Here is a 13,129-nt window from a genome sequence, read left to right on the forward strand (position 1 = left end):
CTGTGTTTCAGTGCGCAGAGTTTTGAAGATAAAGAAACGAAAGAACCAGCCACTTAACATGTGACATAGATTGTCTCGAACAATTATATTCAAGTTCATCGGAAGCAATTGCGACGGTATTCGCTACCCCATAGAGGCCGATCCGTTTCCGGGTTCAGATTGATCCCGCTGGCGAGGGTGCGTCCCCTCCCTACCGTGCTCGGTCACCTCCCGGCAATCGCGCGCTGTCCTTTGCCGCGGGAGGGCGCTGCCGCAGCGCCGCGAGTTTCTCTCACGTGTTCGAATACGTAGAGTTTCGTGACACTTCGCGCGTGTCTAGAATAGGAATCGGCCTATTCGTGTGTAAACGAATGTTTGTAGCGCATTATTGTTGTTCCCTGAGGATTAGTGACGGATATTTTTTATTCATCACGAATGTATAATTAAATAATTTGCGGTAGTTTTAGGTTTTTGAATCTGTTCGGTTGCACGCTAACTTTAACATAACGGATGTTGAGATCAAACAAATAGCGATCAGTTAAAAATGATTGGATATGAATTATTTATAAATGACTCAACAGGATGGATCGTCCATATCAAATATTTAAAACTACTTGCGATACATGGTATTTATGATCGGTAGCTTTTAGGCGCATAATTTGATTGATGGCTTCGATTATTTTGGTACCTAGCACCTTTGCCGCGCAAACATAACACAATAAAAATATAAGCATGGCGTTACTAGCACCTGATTTAATTTTAACTAAAATTGTCCTATTATGCCAATTATTTACGTTTTAATTATTTTTTATACTGTGCGTGCGATCCATCGTCGGTGTTCATTTAAAACGCCGGGAAACGGAGTCGATTTTGGGGAAGGTTAAACTAGGAACGGTTCACAGGTCATTGTTCTTTTTTACGACGGTTCTTTTTTTGGTTAACAGAGATAAATTACTATTGTTCTATTAACTATTTTCTTTCTTTCTTTTTCATTGTAAGCATCTGTTTTGTTTGGAACGTAAATTAGCCAAAGCACAAGTTGTTGGAATTCAATTATATAGTTATTATAGAGTAAAAAATAATGTATTTATAAACTAGGATAAAACGTGTCCGTCATTAGGAAAAGTTTTGTCTTTAAATTGATTTTATCTTAGGAACCAGTTGTAAACAAAGTTAAGAAGATGGCTTAACTTTGGTTTTAATGAAAACAAAATGGATTACAAAGAAGTGAGAAAGCGAACTGTATATTGATAGTTAAAGTTTGAATGGAGGTGAAATAAAAGTGACCAAGATGGATGATAGTTCGCCGGATCTGTCGCTAAAATTGCGACGAGGGTCAAGCGATTCCAGGGAGTCCTTTTATATGGACTTTGCTCAAGGAATCGATTCTGATATTGAAGAAGTAACAACTATTGAAAGGATTATCCCGGAGCACCCGGGAGGGAGAGCGGAAGGCGACGCCGACACTCTTGCAACTCCCTCTGGGCTTGAAGACAAAGATTTGTCGCAATGGTGAGTGCAATTGCATTGTTCTCTTTATTTTTATTCCTTTTGACGACATTTGCTTGTTTACTTTAGGCTTGAAAATAGACAGCTAAGGTGTTTTATTGTTCTTTTATTCATCCTATAGTCTTTCTTGTTAAGATTTTTAACGTCTGTAAATTAAATTAACTTTTTATTGGCTACAATTCTTAGATTATAACTCTTACCAATCCCAAAATCCAAAAATATCAAACAATCAAAATATTTGTGTCTCATCTAGAATTAAATAGAACGAAGAAAAGAAATACTGTTAATAAACCAATTATTTATTAACCAAAATAAAATAATATAATTAACCAAAATTCTCTATACTATTTAATTGCTTTATTAAAAAATAAAGGGGTGTTTAAATGTAACCGATGTTAATAGGATACGTGCAAAGTGTGGTTGTCAGACACCAATCGATTTCAGACAATTAAATTGAGCGACGTGTTGTTTGCACTTAATTATCTGTTTTATTTGCAGTGAAAATAATTGGTAAAAATTTAACTGGGAAACAAAGAATGGACAATCAGGTTTATACTGGTTAATTCAATGGACCAATTGTAAATTGTATAACAATATAAAAATATTTGTGTGTTCTTAAAACATATGTCATGACTCTACATATATTTTACTAGCTGTTCCCCGCGGTTTCACCCACATTGCTCCGCTCCTGTTGGTCTTAGCGTGATGATGTATAGCCTATAGCCTTCCTCGATAAATGGGCTATCTAACACTGAAAGAATTTTTCAAATCGGACCAGTAGTTCCCGAGATTAGCGCGTTCAAACAAACAAACAAACAAACTCTTCAGCTTTATAATATTAGTATGTACATGAGCTATAACTTTTTAAGAAACAATGTAACAGCAAATATATCTTACAAGAAAATAATACGAAATAACAGTAAACAAGCCGTTCTTAACATTCATCAAGATACAATAAGCATGAATGTTTTTTATCTGCCACATTATACGGCAACCGCGAAGACCGCAAAGTAGAGTACTTCGACGCAAGAGCATGTCAGTCAGACACTCGTTTGACAGGTCCGATAAGGCTTTCTACGGCCCTATGGGTCAGATAACCATATGAGATGGAGCTATTCAGGTTATCAGATTCATGCTTGCTCATCGCGCTAATAACCGACCAATTAAAGTTTACTTACGAATGGTATTGTCACTATGTGAGATATGTCGATTTAAGTTTGCTTTATCAATTATATGGATGAGTTTGAGTACACGTGCATACTAATATCTTGACCATAAACCTTATTTTTCTGGTTAAGTACGTACGTGATCAGCCTAAGATAGATTGAAATGTATCAGGATGAATCCCAAGACATATTAGTTCTACGCTCGCCTGTTAACCACTCTACCATGGAGACTGTCAGAAATAATAAAGCAGATATTATTTCTTTTGTATTCTTAACGACTTATGTGTCAACCAACGTACGAGCTATAGAAACAATTAAAAAAATAGAAATCATCTCCAGCGTATCTTCTTAAACTTTAATAGTTTTTTTAACGTTGCACCATTACTTAAATGAAACCGTCGTCACAGTATTTTTAAATAAAACTGATTAATGTCTGTTTATTTTTACTTAAAGTGCTTTCCAACATGATTGATTTAAAGTTACAATGTGTTAAGTTCTGTGAAATATATTATATTAATGATATTTCACGAATACCATTTAGATTTTGTATACTAAATAGATGCACAATTACAAGAGGTCATTTTACAAAATTTATTTGGTATGTTTTCGTTCTAAATTCTCTTAGTTCATTGTCGTTCACTGGCTATGCCCCATTGGCTTTTACACTTGATGTCGAATACAATTGAAACACATTTTATTGAAGACCACATGAATGAAAGCCGTTGTATACAGATTATAGATAACTATGACGTCGCAGATTTGCTGTTTGTGATTTATTACGTATTCATCCACGTCATATATATTGATCTTACGTTCAACGACCGCTACAATAGGCGCTCCTCATTCAATGTTTTTCGAAACTTCATCAACTTTATTTAAATAAACATTGGCTTTTAAACCGTTGTTTCACAATGTAATTTATTTTAGCCATTTATAACGCTTATGTTGGAAGATTAGACCGTTTGGTCTTGGAATGATGAAGTTTAAAATGTTTTTGTTTTATTTTGGATAACTAGGTAGTCTTAAAATACGACTTTTATTTATAATGTAAAAAAATTAATCTTTACTAACACGACATCATTCGTTCCAAGTAAACAATATTTGATTTTCTTTTGATTTCACGGATGTTTTAAGTTAAAGATGTGTATCTTGCTCTACCTCGGGAGTCGTAGCTTCCAAACGGATGATGATTTGGTTGCTGTTTATTTTTATTGTATTTATGTTTGGAAAGACGGTTCTAATCAGTCACAGTGGTCAAAGTATAAATAAGCTTTGCTTGTCAATGAAATATCCTTATGCGGTAAAATATACCAATCCTATATTGGTATATTTTGCCATTTATAAGCCACCGTAAGTAAGCATTATATTACCTACATTACACATAGGTATAGCAAAGCTAGCAAAATTAGACATTCCTACTAGATACATTCATGTTAACCTAAACCGCATTGATAATTGTATTTATAACATGCAACTGTATTCATATCATATTGATCATTGACGTGTGGTAAATAACATATTGTATTCAATAGGAGTATCGATTATTTACATACAGCGCTAAAACTATTTGTACTTCTATAACTACTTGATATTAAATGAACTATTTTCTTTCGTGAATTTGTATGTAATTAAGACAATCTCTACAAAACAATGTATTGTAGAGATTGATGTATTTACATTATTTGGCAGAGTTTAAGTATTATAATGTTATACTATTGACTTTTATTTTGTTTTAGTCTCTACTCTCTATACTTGTTACTTTATGTAAAAAAAAATACAGGGTTGCAATACTTTACTACATGTAGGATTCACAAAGAACCTAGGTTATAGGTACGCGAAAGTAATTATGGGACTTGACAGATTTATCATTAAATATACAACATCGGTAACTATCCCTGTTTATAACTTTATGTTATGGATTCTTTAGAGAACTAGATTTAGAATTAAATGTAGTTATCAATCAATAGGTACCATACCACCATAGTTAAATAAGTTTTGAAATCATACTGTACCTACAGTCAAGTTTCAGACTGGCACCTGCTCCTGAATACATATTTCACCAATGTATCTCGCTCTAAGATCTTTCTAAGATAATATACTGCCTGGTAGAGATTGCTGTTCAGCAATAAGGCCGCCTTTTGTACAAATGATGCCTTTGTAATTTTGTTCTTTTTTTTCTGCTTTGTCCATTCATGTTTGTACAATGAAGTATTATAAATAAATAAATAAATAAATACTATTTTATTTCGCAAAACATTCGCAAATTATTCGTTTATAACGTTCAATGTGGTACGTATATATGGGTTCTATAATCTATTTTTATCTAGAGGGTGATCCGGAAACGCTTCATGAATATGAAATATTTCGCTATTGACTGGGCACATTGCTCTAGGCTTATAATAAATGTCTTGCGAAAGAATAGCTTTGAACCCGTCACAATAAAGTACTGCCGCTTTTTGTAGTACTCTACTCTTTATACAATACTGTCACTACACAAAGCTAATCGTAAGTTAACGTTGGTACGTCAGCGAAATTCTGGAACTACTGAACCGATTCTAAAATTATTTTACCGTTGAAAATATACGTGGTCCCAGAGAGTTGTACGCTACATATGTACGACGCGGACGGGCGAAGCCGGGTCGGACCGCAAGACGCTAGTTTATTATAAACAGTAAATATTACGATACAGTTTTCACGTTTCGAAAGGTAAAGGAAGTTTAAAAAATCTGCCAACCAGTTTTTAACAAATCTCTAGATGTTAATTATATCCTACACAAGTGCTATGTTGCCTATCGTCCGTCATCATGTGTCACGACCTGCGCTCACGATCGCCTTGTGTGGTCTGCGTATTAATAACTAGCAACTCTTGCGCAATGTCTAATAACATCCATTAAGTTTAAAACGATTTAGTTCTCATAAAGCTCAGATTTTGGTTCCGTCAAATAGGAAAGGATGTTGTTGTTTTTATTCCGTTTTGATGTTAGTTCTATTTATTACCTACAAGGTAGGTGTCAAGAGAGTATATAAATATTTTATATTTGTATTCTTTATTTCACTTTCAGCAGAAGAGTAGAACAAAATATCCCTCCAAGAACTTAAATCTGTACACAAATATGATAAAATACAATACAGTTGTTTTAATTACAGAATTGTAATATCAAAAATGCACCTCCATTAAATGTAAAACTGAGAAAGTTATGTAGGTTAAGAATTTTATGAGGGGTCAGGTAGGCTCCTGCGTTAACCCTTGTTCGCCTATACCTACAGTAAAATGTTTCACGATATTACATTTTTAGGAAGAGTTCCTGTAAAACATTGGATACGTTTTAAGTCGCCAGCTCTTACGGGAAAATCCTTCGATAAAGAACGTCTTGTTTGGAATTTGGCATACGAATCTCTAATGCATGAATTAATTATATAATTACACGATTAAAATTATCGCGTATATTAATTTATGGAAAATGATATGAATAATGTGATGGTATTTCATGAAATTGCTATGCAAATAAACGTAATAGAGTTAAACACGACGTCAACCAGACACCCTACGATATAATTATGTTTGAGAGTTTACACTTCTCGATTTATTGCCAGCACCATTGACTAGGTATCATTTTATGTAAATGTACTAAATTGCTACGATTATAAACCTATTTTATATTTATTTAAGGAAATGAGAAATACTGATTTGTGGGTGAATTAAGTCTTCAAAAGATAAATGGTTGTTGGCATATTTACATATCTAAATCAAAGGCAAATATAAGGAAGGTATATCCTTGAAGAGTTTAATCAAAATATGATTTTGTTTACGCATAAAAATCAATAATAATTATTAAGTAAGACTGAAACAACTGAGACAATAACATAATAATGAACTAAATAATGTAGTAGACAAACATGTTATATACTTAAGACTAAAATTCGTATTTTACTAGGGATTTTTATACATTCCTATAGTTATACATATTTGGCTTTGTAAACGAATCGTCGAATACATTTCTTTAAGGTCTAAGTCAAAAAACGAATATATTTATATAAATTAAAACATAAAAATATTAAAAGGGGATGCTAAGCAACTGTATGCATGTGGTAAATGTGTGCAAATTCCTGCGTAATAGATTTATACATCTTTAGAAACATTTATTTATTAAAGAAAAATGTATAATGTAAAAATGTATAACTGTATTAAGCACTATGTAATAATGTATGTATTAAGCACTATGTAATAATGTATGTATTATGACTGATGTACGTGTCTTAAAGAATAAATAATTTTTTACTTTTACTTTTTTTACTTTTAAATATTATCCAGTTTATGTAGAAATTAAATGAAAAAGCATTTACTTTTATGCTCGTAAATGTTGAAAAGCTAGCTAATTTGTTTAAAAGCATCCTTCTTAAACGGAAAAATGTTTGAAAGATAAGTATCAGTGGACAGGAATATAAAACTTCGCAGAAATCTGAATCAGTCGCATATCTTGAGACTGATAAAACCGTCGAATCTTCTAGTAAATTTGTTTTATATAAACGGTCTTGAAAAATTAACTGATGTATCCACCTCAGTTTAAATTATAGCAAACTAGCTTACCGCCCGCGGCTTCGCCCGCTTTGTCTAAAACCTAATAAATTTTATACTTAAACCTTCCTCTTGAATCACTCTATCTATTTAAAAAAAACGCATCAAAATCCGTTGCGTAGTTTTAAAGATTTAAGCATACAAAGGGACATAGGGACAGAAAAAACTACTTTGTTTTATACTATATATTTTGTTTACCGTAAATAGTTATCATATTAAGTGATGTAAATTATACCAAGTGATATGAGTTTTACAATTTTAAATCCTCACGTGCGTCGTTTAACTACGTTTAACGTTGCACATCAAGTACCGTCAATTAGGCTGTAAATGCGACGATTTTATTATAAAATATAGTTAATATATTGCGTTGGATATTAAAGTATGTTTCCTAAACGAGTTTTAAATTAATAAGTGAGAAATGGATGATGAGTAGTTAGGAAGCCGTAGTAGATACTTTAAAAATGATTTACATCATGTTTTATGTTTATATTTTTTCGAATGTAATGTGTAGGTAATTATATATGTAGTATGTTCTATACACTGTATAAGTACACGATGTTAAAAATCCGATAGCGATAATTGATAATATTTATTGACAAGTAAGAATTTATTAGAAGGTATTTTATAAATGATTTCTCTAAGGCTTTTCTATATTGCATCGAAAAACGTCCCGATGAGGAGGATAACGTCAGAATGTCTTCTCATAAAATACTTTAACATGGCTTTAGAAGAGCCAAGGGACGCTTCAGGCTCAAAGAAATTATGGGTACGAAAAATACAGCGCTGCTCCTGAAAAAGTATTAAAATTATTGAAAAAACGAACGTTACAGAAGTTCTCTATAGAATTAATCAAAATGTGATTTATTTCAACATTTGTAAATTACAAAGTAAATTAAGTCATTACGTGAGAATTTATTTCCGAATGCATAAATGTTGTCATTTATCTTTCTGTACGGATAAAAAAATCACTGCCTTGCTGCTTGCACACGTTAATTGTAGACGCTAATAGATCCAATTAAGACGTACCTCCAGTGGTGCTCGTTACGTCAGTCATTGTATCGGATAGCTATCATTCTACTATAATCATTCCGTCTGCTTCCGCCGTTGATTAGAGCATGCGGTCCCCTCGTCTCAAACAGACAGTTTATAGCATGATTCGGAAACAGGAACACACATGAGTACGTTCACTTGAAACGACATGCGACGCTAATTTCACGCCAGACGGCTCGGCAACGGCCTTCCCCAAAGCTTTTACAGAACGCGAATCCACCCGCGCCAAAACGCTGTACATCGCTCCATTGACAACAATGTCATCGCGGATTATGTTCTGTACACAGCAATGCACTACGCTTTCCACGTAGTTTTAGATCCGCGGTAGTTATTCGCCACGAATTACTGCGATGCTGCATTTCCGGGCGTCAAAAGCGTAGCGCATAATTAAAGTTATCTGTTATTCGCATTTCTGATATTCGTTGATCGGCGTCCAATTATAGCATGAGCGATAAATGGATTGACTACCTATACTCCGTATGAATTAATACAAATTGTAAACATTTCATTTCATGGTATCACCATTTGTAAGTTTCATTTTATCAACCTTATAACTCGCATCGTTTTATCTACAAAATTGATTTAAGTTTCAAGAACACGGCATTATATCAATGAAATAAAAATTGCAATGATGAATAATTTATTAGCCTTTCATAGTAACGAACTTTTAAGCTGTTTTACTTTTTTGTAGAAAGTTTAAAGCGAGGAAGCATTAATAGCAGTGAGCAATTTTTATGAAAGAAAGTAGGTTAAAATTTTTAAAGCTGTTTTAAGCTTATTTTGCAGTTTAATAAAAACATCGTTAATGGATTTATGTTAGTAATGCCTAGTAAAAGCTCATGAGTCTTTTACATTTTTGCAGAGGTAAAATATATACTAAAAGCTATTTAATAAATTATGCTGGTGTTTTGTTTCTGTACCTATTTATGTAGGTTAAATAGACAATAAAAATACATATCTAATTTATAAAATGCTATCCTTATCGCTTTGAAATTTAAAAAATGTTTACGGAAATTTTAATTTAAAATTCACTAAAGAATTAAATTCGTAAATACATTTATCATACGCGGTAACCATTATTACTTTTTGACACGTTAAATATTATAGTTTAAAAATATATTTAATTCGGTTGTACTAATTAATTGGGAATGGGAATTTATAATACGATAAGCTAATTGATGCAAGTTGTTCTACGCTCATATCAATTTAAGGGGCTTCTATTTAACTCGCTACGAAGCCGTATCAATTTGTAGAGCATGCGAGTATAAAACAATTACCCCAAATACATTCTATGAAGAATTATACGGAACGTGTTCTGAAACAGAGCCTAAGCTTCGCCTTCAAATTGTGCAAATAGTTTGCAGCCTCTGCCATTAGCATAAAATGAGCTCTATCCAGTTTGTTTATACAAACGCAGGCACCAGGCAGGTTTCAAACAATAATTATATGCACAAAACAAAGACACTTGCGCTAGTTAACAATTCTCGAATCACAAAGGCAGTGTTCATTATTTCCTGATTGCGGCTCAGTCAGCCGTGACAGAATTTGTCGTACTTTCAGCAGATATGTGGGTGACAGCCTGTAAAATTGGGAAGCATCAAAAATTGTGTGTTGTCAACTGAAAATTGCATCACATAAATGTGGTGGGCTTTCTGATGTGCATAAGTAATGTGTAGGTAAAGATGTAAGAAATAAATAACATTATTTAAAGTTTTTACATTGTAAGAAGTTGATATTATACAAGGTTAAAATAAAAAATTGCTCCTTCGTCTAGCGGTTAACCGCATCGTTCCGATTTACATAGCAATGTAACACCTCTACAAAATACCTACGTACAAAAAACACAGATTTGTGGAAACGACGAAAATGAGACTCGCTAAAATCTAATAAAACCAAGTAAGATGAGAGATGCTCAAGAGTGCACGGTGCCTAAGGAGGCTCTAAAACAATTTCGAGTCATACTAACGAGCTTTCACGTCTGCATTTCATATTAGCCGCGGTATAATGTTCTCTGTGTACGCCCATTTCGCATTAACGGTGTTGATCTTTGTTCTACTAGCTTGGAACTGCTTTAGGACTTCCGTAATTAATCCCTGAACTTGGAAACGGAGGAGGTATCATCAAGGAACTTTTAGCAACCAATGAATAATGGCAAACAAAACAGGTATTAATTTAGCTTGATTAATTTTGTTGAGAGTTGATTGAATTGACATCTGTTTATTGGAAATTCTCTTTATCGCCGGTCCCTTTATTGATTTCTGTAAGTATTTAAATTAAAATTAAAGAACAAAGAAATATAAATACTAAAGCTAAACTAAAATATTAATGTATTTTTCTTAATGAGTAGCCATTTATTGTGTAATATAGATAAACGACGGGGTGACAGCAAGGATGAAGATAAACAGCTATATGAATATAGAGAGAATTTAAAACGCAGGCACGTAGGACCAGGAGCAATATGTCAAAAGCGAGAAAAAATTGTTGATATAATCGTATCTGTCTACAGAGAGCCACAAAGGAGTCTCCCCTGCTTTTGACGCCCAACCCACTAATATTTTACTCAACGGCCTATCACGCACCATAAATCAAACATTGTGGGCTGCTGTATTTAAAGCAGGGAAGCCATCTATTTATAGTACCTTCGTGATTCCGCAAAATTATCATTCTTTCTGACAGTCACGTTCGGTCCGTGATAAACGTGTTTCGCAAAGTCGCGCTTGCCGAATTATCAAATGAAGATGGATTGCGAGTTAAGGATAACACGAAATGTGTTTTTGTTCGTTTTTTTTATACAGTTTATTAATTTTGAAGAGGGATTTGTAAACAGATATCAGGATGATATTATATTCTGTATGATATTATGTGGAATATGCTGCAAAATTGTATTAATAAAATATTTTGCTCCTCGCTATAACTGTACATGACATATTATTATTTAAATAACATTGTAATGTAATTTATTCAGGCCTAAACTGAACACCCCCTACTGTATATTTTACCATGACAGTCGAGATAAACAAAGTCCCAATGTTTTCCAGACCTTCAAAAGTCACGTATCTTTTATTCAATCCCGTTGCCGTAATCGGAATCAGTGAGTTTAGCAAATCAATTCGTTTCCATAGTTTGTCAGCTGTCTCGCCGTCAATATCCTGAATTATGCAGCGATCGAGACCGTTATCAGTCGCATCAGACACAGAGATCCGCATGCATAATAAAGTTCGCGTAATTTTCCGTTTCGCGTTACGGTTAAGTGCATGAGGTTTTTCATTGACACACTTTTTGGCGCTTGTATGCGAGAACTGCAAGAATCAACTTTTTAACACTAGGTTTTTGTGAATGCTTGACTCATTTCTCTTTCATAGACCTACTTATTTTTCAAACTATCTGCCGGCAATTGTCAATAATGAGATATAAACAAGGTAGCTTATTTCTGGTGAAATAATTATTTAGTTAAATAGTTTCTAAGTATTATCCACTAAAAAGAACAATAATTTCAATCTTCATTATATTATTATACAGATAGAGTGTACACTATTTATTCAACTTGTCTACTAAACTTATTACCCTTTTATGGCAAAAGCATACCATGAAATGTTTTCACATTCTCTTAAATTATAAGATGCTTAAAGCTACGGTGGTAGAACAAACAAATGGATTAGTAAGAGTAATTTATTCTGTTCATCAAGCTAAAATTGAATTCGTCTATGAAATAGAGTTTATAATAATTTTATCTTTCTATTGGTTCTGTATAACAAGTTTATAAGCCTGAGCTAATTTTATTAAGCTTCAAAAGTTTGGAATTGCAAGCTTTTGTTATTTTAATTCAACTGTAGTATACATTTTTATAGTTTTAACAAGTAAACTTATGAAAACAATCACAAATTAAATATAAATAATGCGTGATCTATATGTAGGAATTAGTATAAGTACCTACAATCTACATTTAGTAACTGAATTCTTTGAATTGAAATTAAATTTCACACACATATCGCTCATTTGCGACAAGAACATGTTAACGAGCATATGTATCGTTATGGAATAATGATACAGTAGAATCCGTCGCATCGCGCTCTACATGCTGCTAAAACGCGATATTTCTAGCTCCAAAAATGACCGAGTTATGAGGGAAAAGGTCGGCGACTATCGGTTTAGCGAAATCTCTTTTTGCTCTTGAATTTAATGCAAGAACGGTTTAAGTCAGTTGTTGCTGCTCCCTTGAGAAGGAAACTGCTGCCCGATTGCGGTAAAAACGTAACAGCTTATTGTATCACGGTTTTGCTGAAAGGTAAGTACAGCTTTTTGTTTTTTTACTGATTTATATTTGCAGCTATAACGGGACATTTGTATGTGGGTCATTATTGTAGTAAAAATAGTATTCGCATGCTACGGTTTACATAGGATTGTCCCGTTGTTGCTGAAATAAACAATGTTTTTTGTTGGTTAATTTAAGATGTTCCGTTACAGTTGATAATAAAAGTACAAAATGTTTGGTATTTATGTTGGTTATCTCAAGTTAACACATTCTTGATAAAAAATAATACATTTTTACAACGAATACGCTACAATGTTGCATTATAAATGATAAAAATGTGGTCTGATTACTTAATTTATTTTTCAGATGGAATCACGGTCTAGGAAGCTTGTAAATCTTGTACGAGAAAATATTCATTATTTTATTTTACATTCACTTAAGTTAGAAAAACGAAAAGATCATACCGATTCTCGAAATACAATGAATTAAACAATCAATTTATTTTATAGCATAAACGAGTAAAAAATACCATTGAATAAAGAAAAATGAAAAAAAAAAAAAATATTACAAATCAGTTAAAAAATGCAAGACAGTCCT

At 33.0% G+C, this 13,129-nt stretch overlaps 1 protein-coding gene across 2 annotated transcripts in view; it reads left to right on the forward strand.

The window, feature by feature from the left end:
* The first annotated feature begins 222 nt into the window (after window positions 1-222).
* The window catches only part of OtopLc (proton channel otopetrin-like c), a 58,940-nt gene continuing 46,033 nt past the window's right edge, over window positions 223-13,129 (forward strand). The window contains exons 1-2 of one of the 2 annotated variants that reach the window (XM_090110507.1): window positions 223-352; window positions 1,134-1,491. In XM_090110507.1, coding sequence (XP_089966633.1) covers window positions 1,271-1,491 — 221 coding nt within the window. In that variant the 5' untranslated portion in view covers window positions 223-352; window positions 1,134-1,270. Of the gene's footprint in view, window positions 353-806; window positions 882-1,133; window positions 1,492-13,129 lie in introns of those variants that run through there. The other variant, XM_090110508.1, reaches the window with a different exon arrangement.

Source organism: Colias eurytheme, chromosome 15 (genome assembly GCF_061535395.1).
Source record: "Colias eurytheme isolate Ceu_HAF_F1 chromosome 15, ilColEury1 Martin Lab GWU primary, whole genome shotgun sequence".
In the NCBI taxonomy this organism is placed as follows: Eukaryota; Metazoa; Arthropoda; class Insecta; order Lepidoptera; family Pieridae; genus Colias; species Colias eurytheme.